Source organism: Physeter macrocephalus, chromosome 21 (genome assembly GCF_002837175.3).
Source record: "Physeter macrocephalus isolate SW-GA chromosome 21, ASM283717v5, whole genome shotgun sequence".
NCBI classification, from domain to species: Eukaryota; Metazoa; Chordata; class Mammalia; order Artiodactyla; family Physeteridae; genus Physeter; species Physeter macrocephalus.
The window spans coordinates 84,999,822-85,018,458 of record NC_041234.1 but is presented as its reverse complement, the minus strand read 5'-3'; the positions used below and the strand labels follow the sequence as shown (position 1 = coordinate 85,018,458).

The following is an 18,637-nucleotide window of genomic DNA, read 5'->3' as shown; positions in this document are numbered from 1 at the left end:
GAAGAAGACTGTACTAACAAAACTGCCAATTTCTTTCAGGTGGGTGTACATGGCATTAGAATAGAATTCATCAATGAAAAAGGATCAAAACGCACCGCCACCTACCTACCGGAGGTTGCAAAGGAGCAAGGTCACTGTTGTACTTTATTTCATATGATCTAGTGAAGAATTTAAACAAATATACAAACTGAAATGCGCTCTCTGACCTTGCAGTTATATCTGGTAATTGATCACTTGTCAGATTATAAAGAAATGACTCTTCCATCGCTGCTACTGCAATGTCTGTATGAAATCGGTGAATTACACAGAAGTTGAATCTCTGCACTGAAGTTTGGCAGCAAAAACATATAAAAGTATACTTTCAAAAAAAGCATAGATTTTTAAAAGTTGGTTTGCTATGAATTTTAAGTGCCATTTTCCCATATTCCACTGGGCCGTAGCCTTGTGGCATAAACAAGCCTTTTAGTTTGACGATCAGCCACACCGTTCATTGTCAGTATCAAACGTTTCCTTCTTAGGTGGTTGCCATTACTCCTTCTGCTACTATTGAGATTGTAAGTTTCCCATGAAGAAAAGGAACATTGAGAATACATGAACTATTAGTGTTTTATATGTTCCTAATCAACAAACGTTTTTCGATTTTACAGATAATAGCACAAACCTTTATGAACTACCAGTGTAACACAAAATAACGTTTCACTCTGTAGTATCTTGTCCTTTCTAGCCACTACTAAATTATAGTTTCATGTTAGTTGAAATGAATACCTCTTCTTTATCTCATGAAGCTTTTCTTCTCATCAGAAAGCATTGGTAATTTGGTTTTCCCATATCTGTTTCATATAAATATGATATATAACTACAAAATTTAATATCATTAAACCCCCAAATGAGAGCGTTAGTCCTTAAAGCAGCTATCTGCAGATTTATTTGGGTTGCTTTCGAAAATTTCTTAATTCTGTAGTTCCACTGACTCTGTAAAACATACATAAGAGGTCGAGGGCCTCGGGTATGAGTGTGCGTCCCGTGTCAGAACCCATAAAAATGCCTTTGAATGCTGCACACAGATGCACTTGATAGCCTGCAGAAGATACGGTTAGAAATGGCGATTACCATGAGTTAGTGTGGGAGTCCTAAGCACTACTGAGTTGGCTCAGTGAGGCTCTTCCGTCCCTTTTAAAGATGTCACCGTTAGAGGAGAGTGCAATGTTTGTGGCTTGTTACTGAGACACGACCGAGCAGTTACTGCCAGCCAGCCTCTTAGGCTCCTTGCCTTCGAACGCGGTTGACATAAAGAAGCCAATGTTGCTAGCCAGCCGGGATAGCTAGAATTTAAGGTGTGCTGTGGTGTCCCTGCTTCTGTGCAGGATGAAATCTTAGCTCTTCTGTGTGTGACTGTTTTTAGGACCAAAGGGGTCGGTGACAGTGATAGCTGAACTCTACAAAGTCATTCTGTATTTAACCGAAGGTGCTTGTTACATGTGCTTGACTGGTATTTTATCTGGTCTGCTCTCCACAGGATGGGACCATATTCAGACCATAGACTCCTTACTGAGGAAAGGAGGATACAAAGCTCCGATTACTAATGAATTCAGGAAAACCATAAAACTGACCAGGTACAGAAGGCATTTCCTAGTGCAAGGCTGACCAGTACATTTTGATGCGTATATCTATAACCTTTTGATTTCTTTGGTCTCTCTAACTATACTTGCTTCTCTTTTCTGAAACAGAGTGGAAATGAATGGCAGGGCTGTACTGAGGGTGAATACAATGAACTCTGCTTGGCAGTAAAGCCCATATGATGTATGAGCCCATCCTTCGCATCATAGCTCTGTGGGCTTACTCTGGCGTTGTTAAAGCAAGCCCTCTGAGCCTTTAGACTACATTATTGAAGAAAGTTGCCTGAATTAGAAATTGGCCAGCTTTTGACATTGCTTAGCAGAACCCCGGGATCCTGATAAGCAGTCCTCAGATTTGAATTTCACCTTAGAATTTTGGCAGTGATAGAAAGCTTGCTGAAAAACACAATTGAGCTAGACTCACAAATGCTAAATGAATTTCTGCATGGGCTCATAGGGGTACTTATTTAAAAAGGAAAATATCAAACATTTTGGGAAAATGGGTTGCTGTTTCCATTTCTTTTAATTCCACAAAACCACATTGAATGCCTATAGTCTAAAAATGGACTATTCTCAGCTCTGAGGAGTTACAAATTTGAAAATGCCTCCATTGCTGCTCTCTCTGAGTTCCTATTCTAGGCGAATAGAAGGGCACGTACAAAAATAATTATTAATATACAGAGAATGTGATAGATGATATGAGATCATAGAGTAGGGAAAGAGGAACTCCAGGAGGGGGTTGAGGATAACAGAACATTTCAAAGAGGAGGTAGATGTGAGGCTGGGCTTGAAGAATGAGTAGAATATTTGACAGGTGGAGAGTTGGGGAGGAAAGGGATTAACTTAAACGGAACTTGGTGAGTCAAGGCATGTAGGTGGCGAAGTATGGGGCAAGTTCTAAGGAAGCTTCAATAGTCTGATTTGGTTGGTCTCTCAGTGTACATAGAGAAGGTGGTCACTGGGGAAAATATGGCCCAGAAGGTAGAGAGTAAGAAGTTTAAACCTGATGCTATAGGCAATTGGTAGCCATTGAAGGGTTCTGAACAGATGGATTTGGGGAAATGTAAGATTAGAATTGGAAACAGGAAAAATAATCAGGAGACACTGTTATTACCTAAGAATCTGTGGCAGCAATCCAAAGAAGGTGAAATGGGAGCCTTAACACGAGCTGTGGCAGTGGGATGGGAAGAAAGGAAGGAAAAGAAAATATCGTGGGGAAAATGAAAGGACTTAGTCATCATTCGGAAGTAGGGAAGAGGAGCAAGTCAAGGCTTTCATCTCAATAAAAGGGACCAAGGCAGTCCCTTTCACTGCCTTGAAAGGGACCACACTGGGGAGTTACGTTAACGTATTGATTCTGGATTTGAAGTGCTTCCTAGGCTGTCTGTATAGAAATGTCCAATAGGTCACTGAAAATGTACGTGTGTAGGGCTTATGGCTAGAGATGGTGATTTGGGATCATCTGTAAAGAGGACATAGTTGAAGCTGTGAGGCAAGAGTTCACTGAGCTGGGACAGAGCGTAGGGGCAGAAGAACTGAAGGTAGAAGTGTCGGAAACTCCTGCAAGGCGAGGGTAGGATGAGTAGTCAGAGGGATAGGGAGCAGTCCAAGAGGCAGGGGGAGAACCAAGGGAGTATGGAGTTGTAGACCACAAGGCACAAAAGAGCTTCCAGAAGGGAGTGGTGCGTGGTATCCTAATGGAGAGGTCAGGCAGGACGAGGGGTGGCTTCTGAAAGAGCAGTTTCTGCGGAATCGCGGCAGTAGAAGCCAAGAGGCCCAGGGCCGAGGAGCGGTGTGAGATGAGGGGTCGAAGGTAGAAAATACACGTTACTCTTCTGAGAAGTGTGGCAATGAAAAGAAACCTGAAGATGGGGGAAAAGAGGATTGAGATACCACGATCAAGACAAGCTTTTTGTTGCTACTGTTCTCCCTTAATGGCAAGACCTGAGACGTGTGGACAGAAGGAAAGGAATGGTTAAAGAGGAAGCAACGGAAGATCCCGGAAGAAAAAGTAGCCAAGTGAATGAAATGCATACATGACAGTAATAGGCTGGCTTTGCTCCGTTCTTTCCTGTTAGCAAACCGGAGCTGAGGGGGCAATACGATTTCTAGAACAATTTAAACAAGGAGTAGTAGAGTGCAAAGAGCACCGGACTCAGACTCTGGATTCCTGGGTTCTGATCTCAGCTTTGCTGCTTATTAGCTGTGTGACAGCGGGCAAGTCACTTCTTCTCTCTAGGCCTCTGTTTCCTGATCTAGAGAATTATCTCTAAGGGTCCCTCCTAGCTCTGACATTCACATGTCACCTATTTCGTGATGTTAACTTTGTCTCTTCCCTAACTTTCTTTCAGGTACCGTAGTGAAAAGATGACCTTGAGCTATGCTGAATACCTTGCTCATCGCCAGCATCATCATTTCCAAAATGGCATTGGGCATCCCCTTCCGCCATACAACCATTATTCCTGACACTGAGCCACACAACCAGTCACTGGGCCTCTCTGCAGACCTCTTCCCAGGAGACCCTACCCCTTCTTGGTCTAGCTATCTCTTTTACTGTACCATTTTATGATGATAGTTTCCGTTGCCATGGTGAAGCTTCGACATCGTCAGTTAAGATCATCATGGTAACGGGTAGGAAAATGGCATTTATTAAGATGATCCTGTTTTATTATTTTAGATAATTGGTTTTTTTTTTTGCAGCATATATGAATTTTGGGGTTTTCTTTCCTTACAATATTATATGGAATTTTGCTTTGCTATCTCAGTCAGGTTTGTCTTTCTGTCCTTCTTGCCTTCCTTCCTGTCTTCTTTCCTTCTTTCTTTCTTCTCTTCCTTCCTTCTGTTGACTGTGGATGGAAGAAATCATGCAGTTTCTAAGGATTTCATTTAGGTGTTTCTTTCATTTTCCTCAGTAAGATAGGTAATTTTTGATAGCTGTGTTTGGGAGTAATTCGTATCAGATTCAGGTATTTGTATATTACTCTTGAATTTGTCTAAGATTCATCTTGCTATGAGAGCTTAGTATGTGGGTCTTCACTGTTTATGTTTTTCCCATGGTTAGAACAGATTAACTTTCGTTCTAGTGTAGAACATTCAAAGGTCCATGATAGGACTTGTCACAGAGAGTGAGAAATCGTTTATGCCTATTGTGCTGGTTATCACAGGAAAAACTGCCTCATCACTTTATAGAACCAACTTACAAACTAAAACACTGTTTTAAGAAAGTACAAGCTACCTTTGAAATATGCTACAGAAATTATTTTGAAAAGCAGCGAATATCAGGAAGAGAGCAGATACAGAATTTAGTGCCTTTGAGAAGAATATAAGTGGAATTAAGAGGGGTTAGAAGAAAGGCAATTTAGAGAAATATTCTTAAAAATTTTATTGTTTCTATATGTGAGACAACAGATTAGACAAATTGCTTACTCTTAAGTATTTTTTTAAGCTGAAAAAAAATTTATTTTGAGCAAATAACCAAAAAGAGACATGCGTCTATTATATATTAATTTAAATTTGTTAGCTTTAGGTTTCAATAAGTCATGATTGGCCAGAGACAATTTTAGCTACCATTTGAAGAAACAGTAAAGATGATCTAGTGAGACAAAAGTTAATACATGTTGTGATTTCAGACATGTTTGTCATGGGGACAATACTGGAGTTTTAGAAATACTATAAAATTGCTTGAATCTCTTTCTGCACTACATACTTTTGATAGAAACACATTTGCTATACCAATAAGATGTTATGTTACCCCTGTAAAAACGGAGTTGGCATTTAGATACGATATAGTTGTTAGAGCCCAGCTCATTTGCAGGGCTAGTCTTCCCATGTTGCATATGCAGAGAACTTCCTGATGTCAACGGGAGGTCTGTATGTATATCCCCAGGAAAAATGACAGATGATTCTGGAGAAAGATCACCTTCATTTTATGGTAGTAAATATATGGGTGTGTGTGTGTGTGTGTGTGTGTGTGTGTGTGTGTGTGTGTGTGTGTGTGTAAAATTTTTTTCAAACAGGAAACATATTTCAAGTGATGAATATAAGTGTGGTGCAGAATATATAGTCTAAAACTATGCGATGTCACTGAATATCAAGATGGCATAGCTTATACGTGTAGCTGCTGTGACAAGTGACAGACTGCTAGTTCAGGATTTGAAAACCCTTTTCTAGTTTGTGAGATTAATCGGCTGAACTTTTGTTTTTGATGGGAGTTCTCAGAAGTTTGTTGGTGTCCCTTCGTCCGCAGCATCTGTTGTTGGAATAACCATTTTCAGTCGTGATGCCTTAACCAAGAAGCCAATTGTTAGCCTGAAATGGAATCTCGGTATAGCCAGTTCCACTGAACCTGGAGATTAGTCAGAGAAAGCTAGCTGCTGGGCTTTTAGAAAGGGATTTTGAGTCCTTTCATTTCTACTTGGGAGCATTTTGGAGCAGATTAGTCTTTCAGTATAAAAACAAGTGGCTACCTGATGGAAATTTTTTCTTGCCCTTATAGGGAAACTGAGCACAAGCTGAATGATATTGTCTGCTGCAAGAAAAAAAAAAAAGTAAATAAAACAAGCAAACCGAAGAGAGACAAAATAGACCAATATTGATCCATCTTATCTATCATCTCATCAGTTCAACAGGCTCCTCGTCCTGGGTGAGCTCATGGTTAGAAGTTTTTTTGTTTTTAAAGAAAAGATCTATTCCATACGTGTGTGTGTATACTCACAGTACATACATATGTGTGTGTTTATGTATTTAACGGTGCTAATCAATCTTGAGCAGGTCACGTGACTGGTCATGCGGACTCTAAAATCATATCAGATTTTTAAAAATTCTTGATATATGCAGATGTTATACAGATTTTCTTACCAGTGTAATAATGTTATACTGAAGAAATAACCATCCTGCAGGCTTCAGAGGACGAGGTCAGCAATATTTCCCACCGTGGCTTGGGGGAAAAGGATAGTTTTGTCTCCTTTTGTGTTCAGATTCATGCACAGTGCATTTTTGTGTCTAAGTAGCTGTTGACTAAAAGACTTTGTAGTGTAAAGGGTGTTATACAAACTCGTAATGGTGTGCTTCAGACAAATGCTAGACCCTTTCACCTTTGTCGTACATTACAAAGCTGTTAAATATGTAGTCTGAATTAACTTTGAACATGTTGAAATATGTAGCATGTGTTTTTAACTCAGACGAAGATTCTGACTGCACAGGTTGTGTTCTAGCCAGTTGTGGTTTATTTGTGCAGAAACACAAATGTGAATTGCACTCTTGTCACCAGAATATTGTGTAAGTTCAGTGATCCCTAAACAGCTCAGAAGTAATACTTGAACTTCATTTGAGTAGCACAAAGTTTACATAGCCCCCCCTTTTAAATGTTAATTAGTTCCATTTATGTTTTCCGTTTTCAGATGCAACTGGGTATTTTTTTCCTCTTGGAAAATAGTACGTATTTTACTTTGGTATGTAGCAAAAGGCTTCCATTTCTGGAAGGGTTTTCTTGTTCTCAAACAAGGTCAGCCAGGTACCAGATTCTAGAACAATTGCCCCTCCCCCTCCCCCCCCATTAAGTGGCCTTCTGACTGCACGAGAAAATGTGCTACTGCCCTGCCCGCTCCAGTCTCCGGTGTGATTGATGGAGGGAAGTGCAAGGCTTGCTCTTTACCGCCCCCCCGCCCCCCGCCCCACTTAAAGCAGCTATAAGAGTTTCAGTCCAGAGCATACAGCCCCAGTGCGCAGCACACCGGAAGTTTGTATACTGGCCTCTGTTCATGTCTTCAAATGTGCAGGAAATCCGAAACTGTCATCTGGAATAGGCTCCATCTCTTGTGTGTGTTAGATCAAACCAAAGAAGCCCCCAGCCATGCCCAAATGCTGCTCCAAAAGCCTGCCTTCCAGTCCTTACAAAAACCTTGCAGGATTAAATGTGTTAACTTTTTTATTTTTGTACAGTTTCTAAGTGATTTTTGCTAGTGATGTTAAATTGAATTGTTTATTTGAGGGGTGTGAGCGCCTCCTCCATTTAAATAAACTGGTGACTTTCCTTTTATTTTATAAAAGCGGAAACCCGTTGTGTGCCTCTCGATTTAAGGGTTTCTGGTTACATTGTTCTTAAGACCAGCATTGATCCTTTATATACAAAGAGATGTTTTCCTTGTTTTTTATTACTGTTTCAGAAGAAAATAAACCTTTTATTTTGCTCTGGACCCAGTAACTGCGCTGGTACATAGACGCACTGAGAAAACAAACTTTTGTAACCACCTCTGACTGTTTTTGTATATGAAAGTTGATTACTTTTGAAATATTTGGATCTAGTTTCTAAGTTATTTTTGTCTTTTATATGTTCCCCCAAATTACTTTGAATCGGTCACCAGCATAATGAGTTCTTGGTGATGTAGTGGTTGAGACTTGCGATGAGCAAAGCTACCTGGAGTAGCTCTTCTCCTCCTCCCTTTCTTAGTACCCTGTTTTTTGATTACAGTAAGACATCACAGATTACCCGAAACCCCTTCAAGTATAACTAGATCCTCCTTCCTTTCACATTTAATTGCTTGATAGTTTGAAGAAACTATTGGAAATGGGCATTTTTATATGACATGTATGGCTTTAAAAATATTACAAATGAAGAAAAAGAAAAATGGGAAGGTTTATGTGGGTCTGTAAGGTATGGCTGTGGAAAGATAGATAGATATTGTAGTAGTTTTGACACTATTGTTATTACCTTTAAAATCATTTACCCAATAAAATGTTAAAACTGAGTTACCATTTGTGGTTTCTTTCTTTAACCGGCCTCATCAGAGGATTTGGGGCTCATGGGTACTTCTCACTAAAAGCTAACAAACAACAGTTGAAGCCTTTGAAATAAATAATACACCTTAGGAACTGATATGGATTTCCTTCCAAACTGGCACTTGGGAACCCTCATCTGCTTATAGTTGCTCCCTACAGGTATTTGATTTACCTGTGTCATTCTTTTACCCAGCCGCGAATCCTGGCCTGGTGATACAGTAGTCTGGCCTTTGTTGGGCACCCTACCCTGGCCACGGATCTGAGGCAAGCAGCTGACTTGAATTCCAGCGGCGGCGTGGCTATACTTAAGCCCGCTCCCAATTTCTTCCAGATCGGTGTATTCCTGGGTGTTTCCCTTTGTGAGCTGGTAGGGGGCAGTAGCAGTGCCATCCAGCACAATCATCTGGTGAGGTGGGAAGGCTTTCTTCTGCCATCATCAAGGCTTTGCCATTATTTATTATTTTCTCAGCACAGGACAGAAACTGAACATGCCCAAGAAGATGTGGCCGCTCGGAGCTTGTCCACACTCCTCATACACACACTGGGCACGTCACACACGTAAACGTATTATTTCCAGTTTTCCAGTGCCAGAGTGAGTGGTAGGAGATGAACCCTATTCGCCACCTGAGCTTGGGGAAAACGTCTTGAGTGAGTATCGGGCAAGGCAACTAGTGCTACTGCCTTCCAAGGGCCAGATGGGAGGGAGCCTGCTTCAAGCAAGGGATCTCTCGGTGTGCTACCTCTATCAATCATCAGTCAATCATCAATCAATCAGCTGTTGCCTTATCATCTATCTATCAATCAATCATCTATCTCTTCCTCTATGGAAAGGCCATCAGAGACATTGCTGACATACCTCTGGCTCTTTCTAAATCATTTGCTGTCTCAGTTTCATCGTGCATATTTCAGGCTTAATTGCTAATGAATATATGCGGGACAATTTTCTGTTACGTTGCCCCAGAACCCCACTCGCCATGTGAATTTGATGACACGTGCTCACGTCAATCATCACAGTGGCTAAAAACAGCCATCTCGGCTCTAGAGGACTGTTTGTTGTTGTGGTTTGGAATGGTGCTCCATTAAGGCAGCCATCTGCCCAGGGCCAGTTTCATCATCATTCATGTTTAATGGTACACAGGATTTCTTAATGATGTAGACGATATTTATTAATAGGTTCAGGTAGAATGAAGTAATTTAATGGACCCACAGCATTCTCTTTTTATAGCATTAGTGGTTACCTCAGTGGTCTGGACAGATTTCAACTTCAGGAATCGCACTCCGCCTACCTAAATTCTCCCCAGAGTTTCAACACTTCCTCTTTAGACTTCATGCCCCACTGGGCACCTTTTAAATTGCTCCACTGCTTCAGAGGGCAAGTGTGACTGTGTGAGTTGCGGCAGTTCCTCTCTGTTGATGGAAAATACTGTCATATCCAAGGGGTACCATCACTGTGAGCTGGGGCGGGGAGTCGGTCTGCTGTGAGGAAACCACACCTTGGTCTCAGAGCTGCCAGTCGGGAGCGCCCAGTGAATGACGACTGCCATTCAGAGAATGGCTTTCTCCCACTTTCTGCAGCTCTGACCGCATGAGCCGAGACAAGTGTGAGTTTGGACCAAGCTCTGATGGCTTCCCATCTGTGTGCCCAGGCTTTTCACCGGCCAGAGGAATAGCTGGATGGGAGGATGCAACTGAGGCAGGCCCTGGGTATACTGCTTTGGCTACTATATTCAGCGGCCTTCCTTGATCCCTTTAGCGCATGGTACAATCCCCCGTTCCGAACCCCCAGCCTGTTGGAGGAAATCTTTTCAAGAATCGGAAAAAAACTGCCTTAGGGCCCAAGCCAGTCCACCTCCTCATCCCAAGAACTTGGTTATAACCATGTTTAAAATGACCCTTGCTATATTATGTTCCGAGTAGATGATGGACTGTGTATCTCAAGTGGTTTCAGTGGACCCACCCAGAGGGCTGGTGAGGGCATACGCGTTATATAAAGAAACACGGACCTGCACTTGCAGATTTCCCTCACGACGGATGATCACATGAGCTCGACAGAGGTTAGATGTAGGATGCACTAAGTCTGGAGCGCGCGCTGGGCGGTGGCTGCGTTACGTGCCTCTGTGCTCACAACTGCCCTGGCGTCGTCGAGTTCCTGCTCCCACTCTAAAAGGATGCAGCCAAGTCACGAGGGGCTGGTAATTTGTTTAGCCTTTAGTCTCCCTCCATGCTGGAAGAAACTCTTTGCTTTTTAATCAGAATCTTAGCTGGCACCTCACTAAGTTACAAGTACGAGACTAAAAACAGTATTTCACTGTTGTTATAAAGTACGAATGCATACCAGTTACTTATAAAGTTAATGAGAACGACGAGGCTGTTTGGGTGACTATAAAAATTTGTAACTGGGTTGACTGACAGATGACAGCTGTAGTTAGTTAGAGTCTCAGCGCCCCATTGATTTCTGTATTGTTTTGGCTGTACAGCAGCAAGAAGGTCCTGATTTGCACAGAGAGAGGTGGTATCTTAATATAGTTCTATGAAAGTGAGTGAGTACATATTGGCCTAAATTATAAAACCCCGGTGCAGTCACAACCTTGTGAACCAGGCCTGACGAGGGAGGCCTGCAAGAAGCTCAGGCAGGAGAAGCATCACGCCTGAGGTTTGAACAGAATGTGTCAACTTGATGGTTCCTGCTGACCCACTGGGTGGTCTTCAATTGCCATTCTGAATGTAACACATTAGATGTTTTGGTTAGGTGTTTTGGTTTTGGTTTTTTTTTTTTTTTTTTTCAGTTTTTATTACAGTGTTTAAATATTATACATGTAAACACATACACGTGTTTTGAATCAAATGTTTATGGAAACTTCGATCAGTTCCAACAGAGTGCCGGGTCCTGCGGGACAATCTGAAAACCACTGCTGCCGCCCCAACGTGCCCGGTTATTTTGAGAGCCTTTGGCAGAGCATCATTTCATCTCCTTTTCCATTTGGCCTTTTCCTCCCAAATGTCAGGCTCAACGTGATCCATCAATATTTACTGAGTGCCTGTCCCCCCCCAGAGGCACGGCACCGTGCTTGGTTTCAGAATAAAGATAGCATCGTTTTGTAAGACAAATTAACAGTTCACTCTGAGCTAAGAGTTGTGAGTGGCATACAAGTTCGGTCTAGCTGGCAAAAGTCATTCAGACTGGGGCCCAGGTGACATTGGGCTGGATTTATAGCGTTTCCCTTAAATGGCTCCCACCTCAGAGTGGCATTAATGAGCAGAGTTGTAGCGGCCCTGTTGGGAAATGGCATTTCTTTGGCCCTCCAACATGTCAGCAGCAGAGACCACCCAGAAACCGGGCACGGTCATGGTTCCTTGAGTGGAGGAGAGGATTTGTTCCCACAATGAGGCTATCATCTTGCTCCCTAGCAGGAATGCCACGGTGGTTGGGAGAGAAATTATCAATACATGACCGTATAAGAAACAGGTCTGTGTACATGCAGAGTGGCATTTGGTGGCTCAAAGCTTTGTTTTTTACCGCAGATCTGCCCTCTGAAAGGTATCAGGCCCTTCCCGTGACCGCAGAGAGACTACGCTGTTTGCTCTACGAGGCTGCCCTGAGGCCTGAAGAAAGGTTATAGTATGCTGACTAATGGAAAAACCCATTCATGGGGCAGGAGGAGAGAGGAGATAGTGAGGGTAACCCACCCAGAGAGGGAAATCAGAGTCACTTTCTGAATCACCCGCTACACAGAAAGGGCAGGAAGGCAATATTAAATTCGGATGTTGTAAAACAGGAAACACAACTGGTACACAATAGAATGTTTAAATCACATTTTAACTGACAGGAAGCTGCGGAGAGTCGCAGTCATTGCCTGAACACCAGGCAGATTTGAAACTAGGAGTTGCTGTCGTCACTTTTCATCAAACTAGCATTTCCATCTCCACGATATTCTGGAATGGTCCAACGCTAGCGTATGTGTCAACCCTAGGCTGGGAAAGTGCAGGCAACACATTTGCTCTTGGGAAGGTTACCCAGTGAGTCCTGCGAGCAGGGTGCACAGGGCACCTGAGAGAAAGAAATTCCTTTCTTTTCACCTCCTTTTGTTGACTTTTTTTTTAATTGCGGTGAAATCCACATGACACAGTTAACCACTTGAAAGCACACAGTTCCGTGGCATTTAGTGTATTGGCAATGCTGTGCAACCACCGGTTCTCTCTAGTTTTAAAATTTTTTCATCACTCCAGAAAACGCTCCGTCTCTATTAAGAGGTCACTCCCCATTCTCCTTTGGCCATCACCTAAGTAACCTCTAGTCTTCTGTCTCTCTGAATTTGCTTATTCTGGACATATCATATAAATGGAGTCATACAGCGTGAGACCTTTTGTCACTCACTGTCTTTTACTTAGCATAATGTTCTCGAGGTTAATCCAAGTTGTTGCATGTTTCAGTACTTCGTTTCTTTTGATGGCTGAATAATATCTCATTGTATGTACAGACCACAATTTGTTTATCCATTCCTCCACCGATGGACATTTGGGCTGTTTCAATCATTTGGCTCTTACAAATAAAGCTGCTACAAACACGCGTGTCTAAGTTTCTGTGTGGACATTATGTTTTCATTTCTCTTGGGTAGATACTTAAGGATGGAATCGCCAGGTCATATGGTAATTCTACGTTAAGCTTTTTGAGAAGCAGTCAAACTGTTTTCCACAGTGGCTGTACCATTTTACATTCCCACCAGTATGAAGCTTCCAATTTCTCCACATCCTCACCAATACCTGTTATTATCTGCCTTTTTGATTATAGCCACTCTAGTGGGTATGAAGTAGTATATCATTGTGGTTTTGATTTGCATTTCCTTAATGACCAGTGATGTTGAACACCTTTTTGTGTGCTTACCGGTCATTTGTATATCTTCTTTGGAGAAATGTCTGTTCGAGTCCTTTGCCCAATTTGTAATTGTGTCGTCTTTAAGCTTTAAGAGTTCTTCATATATTCAGGATATTAAACCCTTATTGGATGTGATTTGAAAATATCTCCTCCCATTTTGTAGGTTGTCTTTTTCACGTTCTTGGTAGCGCCCTTTGGTGGACAAAATTTTTTTAATTTTTCTAAAGTCCAATTTATCTATTTTTAATTAGTTTTAATTTTGTTGCTGATGTTTTTGGTGACAAATCTAGGAATCCATTGCCAAATCCTATGTCATGAAGATTTATCCCTATGTTTTCTTCTAACAATTTTAGCCCTTATATTTAGGTTGTTGGTCTGTTCTGAGTTAATTTTCCTACGTGGTGGTGTACTCCAATGGTTGATTTTCTTACGGTGAACCACCCTTGCACTCCTGGGGTAAATCCCGCTTGGTCATGGTGTAGAGTCCCCGCAATATGTCATTGGATTTGGTTTGCTGGTATTTTGTTGAGGATTTTTGTGTCGGTATTCATAAGGATACCGGCCTGTGGTTTTCTTGTGGTATCTTTGCTTGCTTTGGTATCAGGGTAAATGTTGGCCTTATAGAATGCGTCAGGAAGTGTTCCTTCCTCTTCTATTTTTTGAAAGAGTTTTTTGTATAGGATTAGTGTTAAAGCTTTAAATGTTTGGTAGAATTCACCAATGAGGCCTGTTTTTTGTTTTTTTTTTCTTTTTTTTTTAAGTTGGGAGGTTTCTGATTACTGATTCAGTCATCTCTTTACTTGTTCCAGATCTGTTCACGTTTTCTCTTTCTTCTTGAGTCAGTTTTGGTAATTTCCATGTTTCTAGGAACTTTTCCATTTCATCAAGACTAATTTGTTGACATACAACTGCTTATAGTATTCTCTTATAATCCTTTAAATTTTTGTAAGGTTGGTGGCAACATCCTTGCTTTCATTTCCAATTTTAGTTGTGTCTGTTTTTTCTTAACGAGTCTAGCTAAAAGATTTGTCAATTTTGTCGATCTTTTTAAAGAACCAACTATTGGTTTCATTGATTCTATTTCTTTTTCTATTCTCTATTTCATTTAACTCTGCTCTAACCTTTATTATTTCTTTCCTTCTGTTGGCTTTAGGTGTAGTTTGTTCCTTGTTCTAGTTCCTCAATGTGTAAAGTTAGGATGTTGATTTCAGAGATCCCTTTTTAATACAGGTGTTTAAAGCCATAAACTTAACTCTGACCACTGCTCTCACTGTATCCCAAAGGTTTGGTATGTTGGGGAGATTGGGATTGACATATACGCACTACTGTATATAAAATAGATAGATAACTAATAAGAACCTACTGTAAGGGAACTCTACTCAATACTCTGTAATGACCTACATGGGAACAGAATCTAGGAAACAGTGGATATGTATAACTAATTCACTTTGCTGTACAGCTGAAACTAACACAATATCGTAAATCCACTATACTCTGATAAAAATTAATAAAGAATAAAAATAGGGCTTCCCTGGTGGCGCGGTGGTTGCGCGTCCGCCTGCCGATGCAGGGGGGCCGGGTTCGCGCCCCGGTCTGGGAGGATCCCGCGTGCTGCGGAGCGGCTGGGCCCGTGGGCCGTGGCCGCTGGGCCTGCGCGTCCGGAGCCTGTGCTCCGCGACGGGAGAGGCCGCGGCAGGGGGAGGCCCGCATACCACAAAAAAATAAAAATAAAAAAGCATACTGTAAGAAATATATGCAGAAAAAATTTTTAAATGGTACATTGTATTTCCCTTCTCATTCATCCCAAAGCATTTTCTAGTCTCCCTAGTGATTTCTTCTTTAGCCCATTGGTTAAATGCGTTGTTCGATTTCCACATACTTGGAATATTATCAGTTTTCCTTCTGTTTTTGATTTCTAGCTTTATTCCATTTGGTCAAAGAAGATACTTTAATTCCAATCTTTAAAAATTTAGTGACAGGGCTTCCCTGGTGGCGCACTGGTTAATAGTGACAGGGCTTCCCTGGTGGCGCAGCGGTTAAGAATCCGCCTGCCAATGCAGGGCACACGGGTTCGAGCCCTGGTCCGGGAAGATCCCATATGCCGCGGAGCAACAGAGCCAGGTGCCACAATTACTGAGCCTGTGCTCTAGAGCCCGCGAGCCACAACTACTGAGCTCACGCACCACAACTACGCGCCTAGAGCCCGTGCTCCACAACAAGAGGAGCCATGGCAATGAGAAGCTCGCACACCACGATAAAAGAGTAGCCCACGCCCACCGCAACTAGAGAAAGCCCGGGTGCAGCAATGAAGACCCAATGCAGCCAAAAATAAATAAATAAAAATAAATAAATTAAAAAAAAAAAATCTAGTGATAATTGTTTTATGGCCTAAAACATGATCTATCCTGCAGAATGTTCCAGGTACACTTGAGAAGAATGTGTGTTCTGCTCTTGTTGGGTAGAGTACTCTGTATATGTCTTTTAGGTCTAACTGGTTTATAGTGTCGTTCAAGTCTTCTGTTTCTTACATACGTATCGTCTAAGTGCTTTATCCGTTATTTAAAATGGGATATAGAAGTCTCCACCTATTATTGTAGAACTGCCTGTTTCTCTTTTCAATTCTGTCAATGTTTCCTTCATATCTTATGGACCTCTGTTGTTTGGTGTGTATATGTATATAATTGTTATAGCTTCTTGATGAACTGATCCTTTTATCAATTTTATTTGTCTCTGGGTCTAAATTGAGTCTCTTGATATAGTTAGAGCATGTCTTTTTAAAATCCAGTTTGCCAGTATCTGTCTTGTAATTGGTGAGTTTAACCCATTTACATGTAAAGTGATTACTGATAATGAAGAATTTTTTGCCCGCCATCGTGCTGTTTGTTTTCTACATGTCATATCTCTTTTTTTCCTCACTTCCTCCAGTACAGCTTTCGTTTGTGTTTGATGGACTATTTTCTAGTGTACCGTGTTGATTCCCTCTTCATTTCCTTTTCTGTATCTTTTATTTTCTTAGTGGTTACCATGGGGATAGGGTTAACATCCTAAATTTATAACAATCTAGTTTGATCAACTTTTTCTTTTCCTTTTAAATAGACTATAATTTTAGAGCAGTTTTAGGTTCACAGCAAAGTTGAGCAGAAAGTACAGAGAACACCCATATACTGCCTGCCCCACCTCCTCCGCCTCACACACACACAACCTCTCCTACTATCAGCATCCCGCACCAGGGTGGTACACTGGCTGCAACTGACGAACCTACACTGATACCAAAGTCCAGAGTTTACATTAGGGTTCACTCTTGATGCCATACATTCTGTGGGTTTTGACAAATGTCTAATGAAATGTATCTACCATTATAGTATCATACAGAGTAGTTTCACTGTCCTAAAAACCCTCTGTGCTTCACATATTCATCCCTCCCCCCGACTCCTCCTGGTAACCACTGATCTTGATCACCCCTTTCTAACAGTTACAATAGCCAATATTTATCGAGTGCTTACTGCCCAAAAAGGACCAGGTTATACACTTTTCAACAGCCTTATGAATTTTCGATTTTACAGACTCCAGATCAAAGAAGTTATCAGTTACCCAAGGCCACCTAGCTACAAAGTGGCAGAGCCAGGATTCGGACTCTGTTTTTCAGGCTCCAGAGACAGCTTTCCATCATTCACTCTGCTGTCTTAACGAAGATGAAGATGATGGCGACAATGGTGGTGGCAGTAGTGGTGGAAATGGTAGTAATGACGGCATCTAACATTTATGGAAGTAGTGCTTACAGTGTGCCAGGCACCGTGCCAAGTGTCTTATCTATTCACGCTTCACACCTGCTCTGTGAAGTAGTTATTATATTTATTATTATTATTGCCATTTTACAGATGAGTAAACTGAGGCTCAGGTTAGATAGCAATCTCCCTCAAGTGCATAGAACCTACTAAGTAGAGGCTAGTGACTATGACTGAAGACTTCGTTTTGCCTATCCACCACCTCTCTCTAGGGCTGAAGATGGCAAAAACATAGGACAAGGTCTTTCCCCGAAAATTGGTTGGCTTGGTCTTTGACGTTCAAAATCCAGGGACTTAGACTTGACGTTACTGGGCTCTTTCTTTTCCAAGGACACATGAGGCCTGACAGCACTGCTCTCCCGCGGGCAGGGCAGACTCTGCCCTTGGCTGTCCAGCCTTAGTTATTGTCTTTCTTGTCACAGGAGGACTGACCCCAGGCTTCTGGGTACACAACTAGGGCTCAGAAATAGCCCCCTAATCGGCCTCATCAGCTTTGAAGGAGGCCACTGCAGGAGGGGCCTAAGTAGGCCAACACTTTAACCCAGTTACATGAGGGCGGCTGTAATCCGGGCTGATCATGTCTTGCTAAGCTCCCTCGGCGGGCGGTGCGGGACGGGAATGTCCCAAAACTGCTTCCTGTGCCCAAGTATCCCTGGATCTCACTGCAGACACTCCTTCCCCTTCTGGAAGAGCCTGGCCTCAAGGCTACAAGGGCCGAGCTTAATTAGAGGCTGCCAGGACTTGAGGGAAGGTTGGTGGCAGTTTCCAACCGCAGTGAATGTACATGGCTTAGGCTACCCTAGGTGCTGCTTTTCCCCAAAAGGCCCACCGCCTAACTCTTGTTCCACCTTGTTGGACGAGGTGAGGAAGTCATCGTCTCCCCCCCTGCGTGGGCCAGACCGCCGCTTACATCAACCCAGGGAGCTCAGGACAGGCTGCGCTCCCTTCCCCTGCCCCAGCCCTACCAGCTCATCTCTGGCAATGAGCAGCCCTGGGACCTCCCCAGGGCAGCAGGCTAAGCCTTCTGGCCAGGCTCTGGTTGGGAAATAAACCAGAGCTGCCGGGGGCAGCTGGCCTGGCTTGTGTGGCTCCCTCCCTGTCAGCTGGCACGGTGGGCTTCCCTGCGCAGGTGCACTCGGCCTCCTTTCTCTCACGTCCCACGGAACATCTGCCCCAAGAGACAGCCCAACAAAGGGGGCTCCCTCTGGTCAGGGAGCAGAAAGCTTGCCTGGCCTGGGTGGATGCCGGCAGGGAAGAAAGAGAGGACGGAGTGTTAGAAGGAGACTACAAGCTAAAAGTTTAGAAGATTTTTCGAATGGCTGTTCTCTACCAGGAGGGTGACTCTCGTGGAGAAGAGGAAGAATCCAAGTTAACAATGACGGCCCTTCAGTGACTCTAAGACACCTCAGATTGGAAGATGTCTGCTATTTTATGCACTGCTGAAAAAGAAAAAAAAAAAAAGTTGCCGATTAAATTGTCATGCCACTGACTAGTAAGGTGCATCTCAAATTTGGAGATTTTTGTTTAACATCTTTATTGGAGTAGAATTGCTTTACGGTGGCGTGTTAGTTTCTGCTTTAGAACAA

The 18,637-nt window shown here is 42.5% G+C and overlaps 1 protein-coding gene across 4 annotated transcripts in view; it reads left to right on the top strand.

The window, feature by feature from the left end:
* AMMECR1 (AMMECR nuclear protein 1) overlaps positions 1-8,567 on the top strand; it is a 110,545-nt gene extending 101,978 nt beyond the window's left edge. For 2 of the 4 annotated variants that reach the window (XM_028482550.1, XM_007100816.3), the window contains 4 exons: positions 40-130; positions 1,517-1,613; positions 3,968-4,247; positions 6,112-6,197. In XM_028482550.1, coding sequence (XP_028338351.1) covers positions 40-130; positions 1,517-1,613; positions 3,968-4,082 — 303 coding nt within the window. In that variant the 3' untranslated portion in view covers positions 4,083-4,247; positions 6,112-6,197. Of the gene's footprint in view, positions 1-39; positions 131-1,516; positions 1,614-3,967; positions 4,248-6,111 lie in introns of all 4 variants that reach the window. The other 2 variants (XM_028482549.2, XM_028482548.2) reach the window with 2 other exon arrangements.
* The last annotated feature ends 10,070 nt before the right edge of the window (positions 8,568-18,637 follow it).